The sequence below is a fragment of the Phaenicophaeus curvirostris genome, chromosome 5 (assembly GCF_032191515.1).
Source record: "Phaenicophaeus curvirostris isolate KB17595 chromosome 5, BPBGC_Pcur_1.0, whole genome shotgun sequence".
Taxonomy (NCBI): Eukaryota; Metazoa; Chordata; class Aves; order Cuculiformes; family Cuculidae; genus Phaenicophaeus; species Phaenicophaeus curvirostris.
In genome coordinates this window covers 51651307-51668410 of record NC_091396.1, presented here as the reverse complement: position 1 = coordinate 51668410, position 17104 = coordinate 51651307, and the positions used below count along the sequence as shown (strand labels likewise).

Genomic DNA, 17104 nt, shown 5'->3' with positions numbered 1-17104 from the left:
AATTTCAAAAGGGCTTTTGCCTGTACCTCATGAGAATGACTTTCAGTCACAATTCACAAGGAATCATGTATCTGCTAATTTGAAACACAGCAAATGCTCTTTTCATTTTCGGTTTCAGTTGTGTCTGTTTCTGTATCACTGCTTAGAAAGCGACATCAGTGACTACAGATTAGCTCAGGGGAAACTCTAGTTTTTACTACTGTGCATTAATGTTCAGTAGTAAATTTTGGAGACTTTACAGATTGTCCACGTATTTACACTGTCACTACAAATTGCTCAGGTTGGAGATTCAAACTTAAATGCCTGATTTCAGCACCTTATATTTACCATGTGTCTTAATGATGTGTAGAAAGAAACATTTGCTTATGTTGAGATTTAGAGAAATGGTGAATTCAGGTAGTACTATTGAGGTTCCGAGACTTGGATTCAGGTACTGCATCATAACTACTGCACTTTCTCTGATCATTTGCTCCAGATAGTAAGCATTTGTTTCTCTCTTTAAAATTAGTGGGAGCTGCATGTTTTCTAAGCACTGAGAAGTAAGATTAGTGGTTTAGATTCCCAGCATCAAAACGTGAGCTATTACTGTAGGTTTGCAAAGCACAAATTGTTGTACTGCGGCATTTCTTTTGGTGAGTGACTGCACTAATTCCCATACAGCTCCAGTTTCTGGTCAGTCATTCATCACTCAAGCAGTTCATGATGCTTTCAGCAAAAAACAGGTTTGTCGAAGTAACTCAATGCCTCCACCAAAGTATGTTTAAACAATGAGGCAGAGCCATTTTACTAAGTTATGTGAAAAGCTGCATGTAAACCAGAATAGAAGAGTCCTTACTGTAGCACTTAACGTCATCAACATTTTGGAGCTTACAGTGGACCTAACGTTGCTCCTTTCCTTGTTGTATAGCTGGATCTCCCTACCAAGGTTTGTGCTTTGCTGAGATGAAGGGTGTAAAGACTTTCTGCTGATAAAATGTTGTTCGTGCTACCTTTCTCTGGTTGTAGTGCCCCTTAAAAATTTTGACTGAGGCTGCTACAAGGAGTCAGACCTCTTCCAGGCCACCAAGGAAGTTTGGCATGCTTTGAACACTGCTAGGCTTAGATCTGCTGCTTAGTAGTTGCCACAACAACTTTTGTGTAACCTGCATCTTTAAAAATTCTAATAATCTTTAGTTTTACGGATCAATGCAGCCCAAATGTGCTAGACTGGAGGAGGTGTTGCTGCTCTCTGCAGCCTGAGGCTTGAATCGCGCTTACCTGAAGCAATCTTGCTGGGGATTTGCCCTCCCTTCTGCTTTCAGATGGCTGAGGGGCCAGCCCATCATGGTTACACTGCTGTTTTGTGATCTGTTTGATGGGAAGCACAAGTCACTTGATACGTCCTATTATGTTTCCCTCGATTTTGTTGCTTAAATAGTAAACCTGAGCTCTGCTGCTGCAGGTAAGGGATAGGCTCCACAGTGAGGCAGCTTGGAAATTGCCTAGAGACATAAATGCCTGTCACCTTCATGCACCATTAAAGGACACTGAAGGCTGAGAAGTGTAATTGAAAAATGACACCAGTAATACGAAAAGGTTTGGGTAGTATGCATAGTTCTTTTTCTGCCGGTAGCCAGAGCAGCTCCTTGTGTATGGGAGATCTTGCTGGTTTTGGAACTTTTGTGACCGTTTTTAAGCTTTTTCTCAGTAAATATAAGGTTTTGAAAGTCACTTTCTCTTTGAATTGTAGGTGAGGCTTTTGTGTGAGCACGTGATAGACCAGATTTGCTTTCAGGAGAACACTAGACATCACAGCTTAAGAGGAAATTGTATTTTGTTGACATAGAAAATCCAGTGGTCAGAAGCCTTAAAACTAGCATAGCAGGAGTATTAGAAGTTAATCTTTCCCGAATGTTAATAATAACATAGTGACACAGCTTACCTCTGTGACAGATGGCATAAAGAAAGGATCTTCTAGGATATAACTGCACCCTTCACATTTTTTCTTATTTTATCATGAGTATTTCCAGGTTGTTGTATGCATTAAGTGTGCCTTGACTGCTGGTGAGTACTGACAAAGAAAAGTATAAAATGGGGAGAAAAAGTCTTTAAAAATGCACGTCAATTATTTAACTGGGTTTTCTACATCAGAAGCTCACCATTGCTGCTTAACTCTGCCTCAGCTGTCTGCTAGGGCTGTTGGGAAAGAGAAATCTTAAATTGAGGTCTGTGGTATGAGGCTGATGGGGGAGCAAGAAGGGTAAAGCTCTACTGAGTTAATGAATGTGAACAGTTATGAGGTATCTGCAAGATTCACAGTAGATTACACAGATTGTATTAAGCAGAGTTAATCAGTCCTTTCAGATACTTAAGGGAGTGCTGTTAAGGACTGGCTAGACTGAAAATTCTTGAGTGAGTGTTTGCATGTGCAGATATGCATATGTGTGTGAATTCATGGCCTGGATTACTATTGATAAGTAAATTTTGCCCAGCAGCTACCACAGAGGGACATTGGCTATATCCTGTTCTGTGTATTGGTGAAACTATGACAGCTGTTGGAAGTGACTTTTCCTTCCGTCTTTTTTTATTTTTCCATAACTCTCCTCTTGAATATGAAGTATTTAATGAAGTATTTCCCCTGCTGTGCAGCTGCAACAGTAAGGAGATCTTTGCAATCCCGTGATGTTAACTGCTGCTTGACTTGTGGATTCATTGTGGCTTTGTGGATTTTCACAGTTAATTTTTTTAATGGTTTTCTCTCTTGCACATGTGTGAAATAGAACATGGAGGGGGACTGGGTTTTCTAAGTGTGTAGAGGAATCTGTCATAAGAGAGGATTTAATGATTGCAGATTTAAAATCTTAATATACCACTGCACTTTGTGTTGTGTTTTTCCATACTTGTTCATAATGTTTGAGGTTTTGTTTTATCTGTTTTTAAAAAAAAGGAAGTGTCAAAGCAACTCATTTCTTGTGTAATTTCTCTGGCTCAAAATAACTCAAATAACTGAATTTTCCTGACCCTGAAAGACCAGCCTTAAATTTTATCAAGTACAGAGTGTCACATTTTATCACTTTTGCGGACTGTTCTGTGTTTTGTGTTTAAGAAGCCAGCTTGTTCCTGTGTAGTGTGGGGTAAAACTCCTAGAACTCTCACTCCTATGCCGTGGGACTGTGAATGTTTGAATGTGGGACAGCAAGTCTAACAGTTTCCAGAAGGATTTTGTTTTACCAGGCTTTAATGGGTATATTAATTCCAAAGTAAGAGTGGGGAGAAATAGCAGAAACATTTATGTGTATATACACACATAACTGTGAGTGTGCGTATATGTACGGAGATGCTCATGTGTTTATCCACTTCTTCTAGGGCATAATATTTCTGTTACTAAGTGGTGCCCAGAAGGCGAGCTTAGCTGAGATGGGGATGGCACACGATGGGACCTGAGCCACAGTGTCCTGGGGCTGAACATGTCCTGGGGCTGCCCCAGGGACCCTCTTGGACCCACTGGCCTTGGGCAGCTGCTGAGACTTATCATGCATCGTGCAGCACCATCCCTTTTTGTCATGGTAGCTCCCGGGGAGCAGCTCACAGATGCCAGTGAAAAGTCTCCTTGGGGTGGGACCCAAGGGGAAGGCTCCTCTGCCACCTCCTCGGTGACAACAAGCTGGGAAAGCCAGGGAGGCTGTTCCTGACAGCCTGACCCGGTAATTACCTCTAGCTGGGCTTTGCCGAGGTGCAAATTACTATTGGCAGTAAATTCCGTGAATAACCAAGTGTCAACTGCAAATGACTGTCTTCTCCCTGCAGGTAACTGTTCCCTCCTCCCAGGGGGGTGCAGTAACTGCAGATAGAAAGGTTGTTGGCTATTGAAAACAAGTGAGCATAGAAAATGCAGAAAGGGGGTGATGAGAGAGGCCCAGAGGCAGGGAGGGCAGGGCCTTCCCTCTCACATTTTATTCACTATTAGATTTTACTGCTGCTAGTTTCGGTCGTCTCTCTCTTTATTCCTTTTTTTCATGCTGTTCAATATACGTTCTGCTTCAGCATAATTGTAAAGTTCGTAACGTTGACCTGCAATAATACCCCATAGAGGATTTTTTTACTGTTTGACAGGGATGAACTGAGGACTCTCTGTACTCACTCTATTTGAGTTTTTAGTGCCCTTGGTAACTGGTTGGTAACAAGAGTTTGATTGCAAAAGAGGACTCTTGGCAATGAGAAGATCAGGTTATTACAGGAGATGAATGAGAAAGCAGCTAATGTAATCAGATGAGTAGAAGGTATGGGCTCCTTTGTTTTTGCTTTAAGCTACAGACATTGTCAGTAAAACCTTTCCCTCCCTGTACTTTCCCAGCCATCTAATTTGTTCCATAGCATCTTATTGCCTGGTCAGGCATCCTTGCAAGGTAGGATAGCTTGTCCCTGTGCCACCTCTGTCTTCCTTTCAAACTAGCTGAAAGCTTCCCTCTTCTGTAAATCCAGCATGGATTTTTGCAAAGTTGTCTGCAAATGCCCCAAGGACCTCTCTTTTTGCCCATGCCGCTCTCCTCTGTTGAAGTTAGATAGTAAACCAGTGGGAAAATGTCTGCATGCTTCCTGAAACATGGCTTTGTTGTTCCATACTAGGTTGCCCATAAGATGACCAAGCACAAGAAGGTTAAAGCTTGTTGGAAGCACATGGTTGAAAATCTTTAAATAAGTTTTTGGAAATTAATCAGTTTAAACTTAATTGATTTATATTTTTTCTCCACGTTTATATACGTGTTGGGGCGGTGGTGAGGTGAAGTAGGATGAGTGTGTTTTATCCCATAAAATCCCTGTTGATTATCAATGCCTGAATGCTGTCCGTGTATTTACTGTTCCTCAGATTCTAGGTGTTATTTTCCACTTTTCTGCAGTACCATCCATTCAAGTTTCTCAAAACAGTTTAACAATGTAACGTGAATTAAATCTTGTTTATTTAAGGAGCATAATCTTGGAAAGACCAAGCACATGTACGCTTGTCTCTGAGCATTTAACTACCTTGTGTTTGAGCATGGATGTAGTGAAGGGAAGGCACGGCACCTTTTGCTAACAATAAGAAATACTTTTCTCTGTGAGCTGACCCCATGGCAATCAAGAGGGCTGCTGGGACAGCAGTGTTACTCAGCATTAGTAAGAGTGGCAGGGTGAAGCAGCCTATTTCTTTTGGGGACTGAGAGGTAGATTGAAAATTACCGACAAGTTCCTGCGTTGAGCAGGACATAAGAGTGTTGGATTGATAACAGCCAACCTGGATGTTAGTTTCACTTCTGTTACCCTTAGTCACTGATGAAATTTTACTCATACATTCACGTGAAACTCAATTGGATCGGTTAGGCCTTCTGATTGCTACTAAAATATTGTTCATAGCAAGGAGTTAATTAGAAATCTTTCTGTATCTCATTCTCCTGTGTGCCCCCTGCCTGCTTCATTGGCTTTTGTTTTCTAGTTTCACAGAGTTTTTTTCTTATTTACACTTCAATGGCTTTGATTTGATTTTTTAGTATTTGTACTAGCAATCCTCAAAATGGTTCTTGTCGCACATACCTCTGTGCCCTTCTGGGATTAAGAGTTTGTTTTACAGAGATTTCCCCAAGATGCATCATTGTCTTTCAGGCAGTGTTTATAGTAATAAATGACTTGATACTGGCAAAAGTGCAGAATGTGCATATGTTTATTCTGTGTAGCTTCCACTTGCTGTTCTTTAGGAAAGCAATATTTCTATGATGTGTAACCGATATTCCTACATCTTCCTGTTTCTAGCTCCTTTGTATTCCTGTACTTTTGGCTCCTGCTTTTTCAGGCATTGCGTTATGATTGTCATTCCACTGGTTCAGCTGCTGCTTTGGAGTTCTTGGTGCTTTTTCAGAGCCTGGGACTCAGACTGCAGTTAAAGTTGCAACATAGATCTCTAGCTCTGAACCTCTAAATAATCCACACAACACCATGTGCTTGCCTCAGGTTAATTGTTTTTGCACTTTTTTATGGCAGCATATAAGTTGTATTAACTAATTCCGTGTGTTTTATATGAACTAGTATTATCTGCCCAGCTAGGTGTTTACTGTGTCTGTTCCATATAAACATATAAAACTCCAAGTTTTAGAAGTACGTGTAATGAGAGAAATAGTAGAAAACGCGTTTTATGCATAATATCCTAGATATGCTTTTATTGCTTTGGTGTTTGTTTCTTGATGGCAAGCTGTATTTTACATTTTATTCCAGTTAGCAAGGGCAGTGGAGCAGAGTTTGTACTTCATAGCTCTGCATGGCTACTGTGCTTTGGGATCAGGCTTCAGTGTTAAAAGCTGAATTTAGAGTGAACACTTTTGGCTTTATTATCCCAGCAACATATGCTCAAACCATGTATGGGAAAACTGACTTCCATTTAAAACAAGTGAGTGTGCCTGATGCTGAGTTCCGGAGAATTCAGAAGTGCTTCAAGTCTGTTCTGATTGCCTGTGGTGTTTCTTTTTAAAGTGTGTTAAGCTGAATTATTACAGTCCTTGGAGACCACCATAGATTAGCTGGAAGCATGTTGAACAGATGGATTGCATTTTATCTGGTTATGTTTGTAATGTCAAGTGACAGGGCTTTAATACAGCACATTTCTTATTGCCTGTTACTGCATAAACCACCCCAGGACGAATCTAAGGTGAAATAAAATAGAAGTCAAGAGTAATTTGTCTGAATACCATTACAAACATGTTAAGTCACTAAGTCACTTGCATGAGCTTTGAAGAGAGAAGTTGAGGATAAATCAATAAGGTTTTTATTTTCAGCGAAGTAGGTAAATTAGTCAAAGGTGCTGCTGGCAATAAAAGCAGGAGAACAGAGTGTTCCACAATTGGATTTTCTTCTCTTTGGGTCAAATCAATCTCTCCAACTAGGCATAACCATAGGTCTGTATGTTTTATTAACGTTAGTGATTCAGCTTGGAGTCAGTTAACCCATGGCAGAAAATCTGATGTTACATGGTCATTGAACATTTTTTAATTTAGTTTGATTGAAACAAAATTATTTCCTCTGCAGCTGGTGGTAAGGGGGGCAGCAGCTTCTCCATTATTTATTCTACTTGACTGGAAGTAAAAATAATTGTACCCTAAAATATTTTATTTAAATATACTTTCATTTTTTTGTTATTTGATGTAAGCATTGTGCATTGTAAACTATTTGAATTGGTCTTAAAGCGAATGTTTTTATCAGGCTGTGCCTTGCTCACTTTGCCTTCTGATGTCCAAATCATCTAGTTCTGTGCCAGCCTGGAGCAGCTGATTTAACCAGTTCATAAAGCAGCAAGGGTGTGCATAGTGGATCATATTATGACCACAAAATCATATTTTTATTTCCTTCCTCCACTGTTTGTTACTACTTTTTTCATAAGCCCACTGATGCCTTGTGTATATATAACAAGCTTTTTGTTCCAGGGATGTCTTCCCATTTATTTGTACAGCTTGCAGCGGATGAGGTTTTGCTCTAGGCTGGAACCTTTGCACTACTCTAATACAAATAACAAAACCTGAGCCATAACAATTAATTGAGTGGATTATTGTGCCTGGGTCCTGTCTGTTTTTTAATGTGATACTTGTATTATGTGCTATTCAAATTGCATATGTGTGGATTTGTTCTTTGGTGTTTTTCATTACAGTATACTTCTCCCATGAGTATGTTTCTGTTATTTGGTGGGTTATCTTCACCCGTACAGGCTGAGCATGGTTAAGACTAGGTACGATTCCTTCACGTCCCCTCCTACTGAGATTCCAGTCTATGATTGTCAGAACTGATTATTTTCAGCAGATGAGGCAACAGTTATTTTAGTGGCTTTTGAGTTTCCACTTGAAGGATCTTTACAAGCATGCTTTGTAATTTGCTGGTTTTCAGGAAAAAAAAATCCCTTTAAAGACAGCTAATCCTCTAGTCTGTCACATAACAAATACAATTGTTACAGAGATGAGCAAAGTTCTTAATCAAACTTTGTCATGTATATAATGTGTTGACAGGGAAATGGTGAGCACTGAGTCACATGCATAGTCTCATCAGGAATGCGCGCATGGTAACATACACAGGGAAAACATCTCAGTAAAAGATTTGTTTGTGTTTCACTTCCTTGTCATTCCCCTGCAGCCACTTGTTTCATCTTGTCTAATCTTTTGTGGGACCTTGTCAAACAGTTTACCAAATATTGCTACACGTTATTTCCCTGACACTCCTCAGATAATTATAACTGAACTAAATTTTTTAAAAAAAGGTTAAAAGAAGCTCATATAGGTTGGAAGACAATTACTTTTTCTTTTGAAATGTAACCTCCTTGTTGTAGGCCAGAAAATAATTTGTTTCCATTACTATATTAAAACAAAACTGGAAACTTTGAAAAAAAGTGGTTTAAAAAACAACCCGTGTCTCAATTTGCTTTGCACAATATGTTTTAATGTTAAAACTTGTTCGTTAGCCTGAGTATTCACTCTTCCTTAGAGTTCTGATTGCAGAAAAGCTTTTCAGTTGTCCCCTGGCTTGGAGTGCATCTTGCCTGGGAAACAAAGCTTGGAGTCTGTCTTTGTGGTACCATCCAAAGGGACCTTAAGCTTTGTAGGAGCAAAGCTTAGTACTGCTGAGAGGCTCTGAGCTGGTTGAAATGGCCACTGCTGTGCCTCTGAGCTTTGACTCTTACTGAGACCGTATCTGAGCATGTATTGTCTCCTTCACCAAATGTTTTCCACTCCAAGGATGTTTGTGAGATCAGGTCCACGCTGAGGTGTTACTGGAGGAAGATGTTGGCTGTGCTGCATGGATAGGACTCTGCTAAACTTTCCTGCTCTGCTAGCCCGAGTTGCAGCTGAAATGTAGGACAGATTCACTGGCCTAGGTAGTGTTTGCTCTTGCTGATATAAATAAAGCTGAAGACGGTTTTCCTCATGGGCATTTTAAGTAGGAAAGCACAATTTGGCTTCCAGTCAGCTGGGCAATTAGCATTTTATAGGCAAGCAATATACTTAAGTGGAATTTCTTGGCTTGAGCATTGAATTACAAGGCCAATAGGCAGCGGCCGCTCTTACATGATTTATTTAGTACTCCCTCCTTGTTTAGGATGCAGGCAGAGGTTAATTTAATTCTGCATGGGAAGCTAGTGGTTACTCTACGTTAATGCTGTGCTCCACTGCAGTGCAGGGGAAAGTTCTTGTGTAGATGTTGCATTTGCCTGCTCTCTCAGCCATGGAAAGGACAATTTTACCTCCTTATTTCCTAGCAATGCATTCTTTTCAAGAGCCGTTTGCACGCTTACATGGACACTTAAATGCAGCCAAGAATAATACCTTAAGACCATTTAATTCCATGCTGTTGAATATGTGTGTTTAAGAAGCAAATGTGTATTGTAGTATAGTATGAGCCAAGGAGACTTTGTTCCTACAAAATTACAAGGGGCCCACTTACCCTGTTACAGGTAAATAAAACGTTAATGTGTGACCATGGTGATTTGAGTGTGAGAGCTGCCACTGCATCTCTTCCGATGAGGCAGAGAGCAAATATCCGGTGCGTGTGATCTTAGAATGTTAGAAAGAGTAGGGAAAACATGCCTCAGCACTCCAGAAACAGATTAGAAACTTTTAGATGGAAGGCATGAAAATATTTTTTTCATGCTCTTAATAAGCCTAAGCACTTAACTTGGTGCGTAGAATTTTACCCAGAACCTTGTACATGTCTTAATTTTTCCTAAAGGCTTTGACTCCTAGAATCAATGTGAGGGAATTCTGGGGGGGTGGTGTTTTGGTTTGGTTTTGTTTTTTTTTTTAATTTAAACTCTTTCTTAGCAAATTGATTGCAGAGACCCTGCAAATGTGAAGGGTGTGTGCAGCAAGGGCTTGGATGCCAGCAGGCTGCTGATGAGTACATAGCATTTATTTATGTTTAACCTCATGATTTCTAGGTAACTTATAATGTTTTTGAATCCCTGTTGTACCAGTCCTGGAGTGCCTCACTGCTTTCAGCAAACTTACCTCTGGCTGAGGCAGTATCCTTCTTGTTGTCAGATCTGCCAGTTGTCTCAGCCTGCTTTGCGCTCTGCACCTCTGCAGGCAAGCGTAGCAGAGGGAGCAAGCGAGGACTGAACACCCAGTCTGACCTTCCCTTAGAAAACCCTCCCTCTCAATACAAGGTCATGTAACTCTGCACACAGAAACCTTTTTGGGCTCTGTCTACTGGGTTTGGAGGTCTGGCTCAAGTAGTGTTGCTTCTGATGTTTACGTTTTAAGATAGTAGCATTGACCTGCCACCTGGAAGCATCCATTAATGCAATCATCACCGCTGTCAAATGAGCTGAGATTTTGGACAAATCTCTTCAAGCTTAAAACATCCTGGTCTTTGGCAGAGAAGCATTTCGGGCACCTACAGGTGCTGTGGTGAGGCTTGATAGGGATTTGTTTTGAATTGGATTCCTTAAATAACACTTCTGATACCAAAATTATTTTTTTAATGGAAATCTCATTAGCAACAGTTTTTTTTAAAAAAGCAAATGGTAGACTGGGGGGGGCTGATTCCTGACTCACAGTAGCCGGCCTCCGAGTTAATGGTCTCCTTGTAAAGCTGGCAGCTTAGACCCCAATTGTTCTAATGATCAGGGAAATCATTAACATATTTTGTTGCTGTAACCTTTACTGTTTTAACTAAGCTTTAATGGTTCTGTAAAAATTAAAAGGTTTCTCACAGGAGGAAGTACATTTTTTGCTTGTACAGTTGATTTCCAGAGTACTGTGGAGTTTTGTGGGCTAGTTAGTGTTTGAAAGCCCTGCTTTGCTCTCCAGCAGCTCCTGCCTGGGCATGCTGCCCTTAGATATGCCAGTCACCTGGGGCAGAAAGACATGTATGTGCCATCTCTGCCTCCTCTGCAGCATCTCACAGCTTTGTTTGGTTTCAAGCGTAACAGCATTTTTTTATATAATACGATAACTTACTGCCCTTCAGGGTAAACAATGGATTTTATCTACCATTTCTTTGGCTGGTACTCAGCAGCGTGTCCAGATTAACCCAGTGTCCCAGTGTAACTGTACTCTGGAGGATGTTCAGATCCGTGGAGCTTTTTGGTCCTCGGTGCCAATTCACAGGCTCTAGCAGCACAGCTTCCTGCCTGGAGCCCAAGTTTCACAGGGTCTTTTCAGTGGAATGGTAAAACATGAGGGGAGCGCAAAGGTCAGACTGAGGCACAGCATTTTGCTGTAAACCTGCATTGTTTCTGCTTCAGATAAAGAAAACAAGAAATTATTGGTGAGTGGATAGATATTGAAGAATTCCTTACTTGCTGCTAGGTCAGGGGACTTTGGTTGTATTTCCAGATGTGGGATTTTAAGCAATGGATCTGAGACACGGTCACATTATCCCTGCTACCGAGTCAGTCACTGGGCATCAGCTGAGCTTTACTAATTCTGTGGTTTTATCCTGAGCAAAATCTGAGCTAAATTGATTAGCGGCAGTGTTAGAGCTTTCAGTTAACACGTTTCATTTCACGCTTGTAGCTGTGCAGGTGGGTAGTTTATAAGTACATCTCTGTTAACAGCAGATAGTTTATTAAACTGAAGTAACTTTTGCTGTGACTCACTTGCCTTGTTTTGAAAAATGAGGGCAATGACATTGACCTTTCTTTATGAAGTGTTGAGATCTACTGGTGAGCTGCACTGCATTGCAGCTTGGAATGATTATCACAAGCACTACTCTGAAGGCAGAGACAATTAGAACAGTCAAGGTAGTTATCTGTTTAAATAATTTATTTTAAAAATAAACAGGTCAGAGTATCATCTCTTGCAACAATTTGCATCTTTCAATCTGAATTAAGAAATCACTCTTCGCAGGCCCTGGGCCATTTCTGCTTGTATTCAGTGACTTTCAGATTCTTGCCAGAAAATACGAAGTTCAAACAGGCAGGAGGGCGTTCAGTCATGGTTCTGTTGGATGGTATACTCAAATAATTTTACAGAAGGAGCTGGTGGGAATGCTAACAGAATGAAGGTTAGCTGTAATGTCTTTTGTGTCTGCCAGTTAAATAGCCACCAATCTGATGATTACACAAAGACAACACAAATTCTTTATGCATTCCTGCCTCAGTGCTGCTCCACATGCTGAGTGACTGGAAGCACAATTCTTTCTCTTTCTTGCCATGGAAATCACTGGTTAAAGCTCAGTACTTCAGTATATGCAAATGCTGAATTCTTGTTCAAAGCCTCAGTGCCAGGCTGTATCGTCATAGGAGATGTTGCAGTGCAGCCATTTGCTGTTAAATCCAAAAGGTTTGCACCCGTTTGGGAACAGGGTGCAAAGAGGGGCTAACAAACTTTTATTTAACGTGTCTCGAGTACACAAACTATAAAATGTGTTCAGCTAACGACTCAATGATGTTTGGTCCACATCAGCCTAACTTCACATTTTGTGTAAAGGTTTGTCGAGCCTTCTTTCTTAACAGCACCCAAACCCTATCAGCTGTGACACTGAGATATTTCTGCTTTATCCAAAAGAGAAACTGCTGAGGAGTGTGTTCTAGGTAAAGATCAGAGGGGGAAAAAAAAGATGTGTTATATCCAAAACGTTTTTTTAGGTTATCCATCCTGATTTCTTATCAAATGCTGCAGGCTCGCTGAAATATTTCCTCTTCCCATCAGGCTTTATTTTCCTCCTATGGTAACTTTGAAAGCAGAGAAATGACAATGGGGTGACTGGGAAGGGGAAGTGTTTGGGTGAATGGGTGATTGTTCCAGGAAACTGTCTGCAGTGCTTTCTCCCCCTGCTCTGAATGCGCTGCAAGTATCAATGCTGTGCCCTCCAAGTGGCCTAGAGCTGGGCTGGGAAACAGAGACAAGCAGGGAAAAGGCACCTGCCAACCATTTGGTAGAGCTGTATGTGTGACCCTTTGTTTCCTGAACACCAGCACAGTGCTTTAATCACAAAATCATTTTCCTCCCAGGCTTCTTATGTGAAATAAATACTGGACTGCAAAATGTTTTTTTCAGATGATCACAAGAGAGTGCTGGTGACTGCAGGGTGAAGCTAACAACCACACTCCTTTGCTCCATGTGTTACTGTGGTGCATAGCTGAATGTATTACCGTGCAGTCTCCTTTGCAATGTATTTATTTGTCTATCCATTCTGTCATTTCAGAGTAGCTTCAGGCAGTTGATGTTTAAATACTGAACCTGACGAACTAAAGCACCTCTCTTCCCTCATCTCCCTGAAAACAAAGACTTTTAAATGAGGTTCATTACTTACTTCAATCTGTTTTATTCTTCACTAAAAAAAAACCCACAAACAAGTCTAGAACTTTAAATCCAGTTTCTCTGAGCAGTGCCAGACCCCTGTTCAATACTTTGCCCCCACACCCACTTCCCCAGCCCATCAATAAAATCTCAAACCCATGAAATAATTTGACCAATTATTTGAATTACTCAGACTTCACAGAATGTCTTAGGTACCTTTGATGAACCAACTGCATTTATACAGCTGCTGTCATGTTCCAGGGTGTGTGTTGAACATCAAATGAATACAGGTCATGCTTGGAGTAAAGTCATGATTGATGGGTGTGCCCAGCATGGCCACGCACTTATCCTGATTAGTGCCATGGGACATTTAAGTTCTATATTAGCCATTGTTAAGAAAAGTGATTAGTGCATGTTAGCTGTGCAACCTGATGCCATCTTCAAATACTGATTTCTCTTTCAAGTGGGGCTTCCTCTTGTGACCTCTGACCTGCCAGTACATTAAAAGCTCTGTAATGGATAGAGCTCTGTATTCCTTGTGGTGTGATTGATTGGAATTCCTTCACACAGAACTTTGCCTGTTGTTCTCTTTTGTTTAGGAGGTCCTCCAGCAGCTGATTGTGATGAATTTACCAAATGTTTTGATGATTGGCAAAGATCCTCTTTCTGGTGAGTAGTTTGTTGGGTTCTTCACCCTCCTCCTCTGAAATGCTAAGTAAAACTTGTATTTTTTTTCCTTAAATAACAAACTTGCGTATAGTTTACTTAAAAGCATTTGTAACCAAACTACAAATGTCTGAGTACCTCTGAGTATCACAGTTCAAGGTATCCTTTACATACAGATACAATATTTAATATATGTGTGTTTGCACATCATACACGTGCACATATGATAGTTCTTGCCAAAGCAGAGCAGCAGTTATTTGTTTGAAAGTCATGTCTCTTCATTCCTTGCTGCAAGTGATCTAGGATACAGTCTGCCATAGGAGAATTGTTTGTCCTCCAAATTTTCTGTCCCGTTTGCCTGTACAATCAGTTCTGTTGTGGCAATATGTACATACTGGAAGAATCTTACAGAGATCCCATAAAGTGTGAAGGAACTGTTGTAAATGAAGCATGGGAAGAAAAATATGTGAGGACGGGGAGAAAGAAAAAAAAATAAAACAAATTGGAAAAAGTGAAAGAGAAAATGTACAAGGAGAAAAACATCTGTCTGTCCATGTTGCCTGGGCAAGACGTCTGTCACATAAGGTATCACATCACAAGTGACCTGGAGGCTAATGAACTCATGTGCAGAGTCCAGTGCCCTTGATGAGACAAAATGAAACCTGTTTATCCTGGAGATGAAGTTGATTTCTCCTTAGAACGACCTTTCTGAAATGAAAGGTTTTGTTACTGTGGTTTTTACTATGTTTTTTCTTCCCCCCATGCACGTTCTGTTTCTGCTTTAGCCCTGTGCCAGTGCCAAGGACAATGTATTTGTTTTTACCAAAGAAGGAAACCTGGGTGAACCCCGTCAGCAGTGATGGGGAATGACACAGTAATCGGCATCTCTAGAACAAACAAATGGCAGAAAGCTTGTGGAAGACTTTATTTTGCTGCTCTTAGCAGCAGTAGTTTGTGTATGTACAAAATAGGGTTTATATCGGAAAAGAATATTAAATCACTGAAACACAGTCTTGCCACTTCTGCAGTAAAATCAAGCTGGGGGTAAGGCATCCACTTCTTCAGCAAGCAGATTTAAGTCTAACATGCCAGTCTTGATTCTCCTGTACTGCTACTGCTTCAGCTAAAGAAGAAAACAGAAATACAAGTTGTTGCTTTTCTTGGTCACATGGGCAATGGGCAGAGCCTGGGCTGCCAGCATCAAGAGTGCTGGTGAACAGAGACATCTGGGCCGACAGGGCAATGTCTCTGCTGGCTAAGTGTCAATGGAAAAGGCTGGCTGGTTTCTTTTCACGGCCATTTCTCAGCGACAGCTGGCAGGAGACTCACAGTGCAGTAGCCATAGTGTTGGTTCCTGGGGAAGCTGCACACTTGAAAGCTGTCCTGCATTTAGCTGTAATTTCTCATTATTGACTTGCTGGATTTTGTCAGCACGTTAGATCTCTCTTTCTTTGAAGAAAGTTCCTGGTGTGTTTCTCTTAGGAAAGATATTGGTCATCCTTGGGTTCCTGTCATCCAACTCCTCTAATTACAACCAGAAATTTAACTTCACTTTGTGACACCTTTTAAAATGTGGTGGTTTGGTTTTGTTTGGTTGTTTTTTAAAATACTGTACTATAAAAAAAAAATTATCTATTGCTGATTTATTATTGCCATTATTCAGAACATGGGAAGAGAGGATAAAGAATGCAAAAAAGTAACTTCTGGATGCCTAAAATTGATGGGGTACGTGTGTATAAAAACTGATAAGTTCTTCTTTAGCTGTTCTAGATAATGGTTTTTAGAACCAGACCTAGGTTAGACTCTATAAAGGAAGGTGATGAGCAAAGAAAAAAGTTGGGCTGTACTTGCTTCAAGGAATGTATTCAAGGAGGAGAGTGTCTGAGGGGTAGGATTTTAAGAGAAGTTTGTCTTACTCGTACATTAGATAGATGATCACTAGGAAGATGCGCTGAGGAAATGGTTAGAGAAGTGGAGAATTAGAACTTCCTTTGGGAAGTCGAACCCATCTGAGGGCTGAAAGGAAGCTCAGGAACAGGGGAGAGGAAAGCTAAGAAAGAAGTTGTTAGTAAAACCTAATACAAAAAGGTGAATGAAGGAATAGGCTGTGGTGAGCAATGTGCGTGAATGGTGACCAGGTGACTGTCAGGTTGATGTCTTTGTTACTGGGTGTCTTGCAGAGAGGAGTGAGAGGAAGGCAGGGGCTCTTGGGAGGGGAAAAGTGAGTGAAATGAGAGATTCTTTCTGTGAGTGAGGCTGCAGATTGAATTGAGATGTGAGATCAAAGCAGTCATCAGCATGGGAAGCAATGCTTCTGGCTTGAATGCAGAGAAACTCCAGAGGAAGCTAACAGAGAGAGAGGAGACTGGTAACGACTGCAGTATGGGGAGAAGAAGTGATGGGAATGGTTATTTGAGGGAAGTGTTTAAAAATGGCAAGCACAGTAGAGGAGAAACGTTCTGTTGCTCTGTGCCAGTGATCCAGTCCACAACAGAGACTGAGAGGGAAGGGGGAGATTTGTGGAGAGGGCATTTGCAGGGACAGTGCTAGGCAATGTGAGGAGTGCTAGGAGCTGGCGATCAAGGTGCAGGTGGTCTGCAGGGCTGGGATGGATCTGAAGCAGTGATGAAATTCCAGTTTTGACTGTAGGAAGCTTTCTGGGAAAAAAGGTTCCTCTCGACCAGAGAATGAGAAATCACATTCCTCAAACAAATGGAACAGGCTGCCCATGGAGGTGGTTGAGTCACCATCTGTGGAGGTATTTAAAAGACGGGTGGATGAAGTGCTGAGGGCCATGGTTTGGTGGTTGTTAGGGATGGTTGGACTCGATGATCCTGGGCCTCTTTTCCAATCTGGTGATTCTGTAAAATGCAGTGTTACTTTGTACTGTTGGAGCTGGGAAGGCTCCTAAACTGTATTGGCTCCTTAGGTCCAAGGCCAGAAAGCTGTTAGATCATTTGATATGATTCACTGTGTAACAATTTCAGTGACTTGTAACAAGGCATGTGATGTTTAGCTATGCATGTTTTTCAGGGCTGTCTGTTCACCAGTGCTGTCTGCAAATTTTGGGGTTTTTCCTTCTAAATCACAGCCACAATTGGTCTTACATGTATTATCTTTAACACTGTTCAGTTTATAATGCTATTCTTACTATTTAGCTGATGTTTAGCTCTCAGTGGTTGGGAGTATTGAGGGCTTCTGCAGGTCTG

At 41.0% G+C, this 17104-nt stretch overlaps 1 protein-coding gene across 1 annotated transcript in view; it reads left to right on the top strand.

Annotated features, from left to right (window-relative positions):
• The window catches only part of CCDC88C (coiled-coil domain containing 88C), a 94091-nt gene that overhangs the window by 24698 nt on the left and 52289 nt on the right, over positions 1–17104 (top strand). Inside the window, exon 4 of the mRNA XM_069858689.1 lies at positions 13829–13898. Within this exon, the coding sequence (XP_069714790.1) occupies positions 13829–13898 (70 nt within the window). The remainder of the gene's footprint in view (positions 1–13828; positions 13899–17104) is intronic.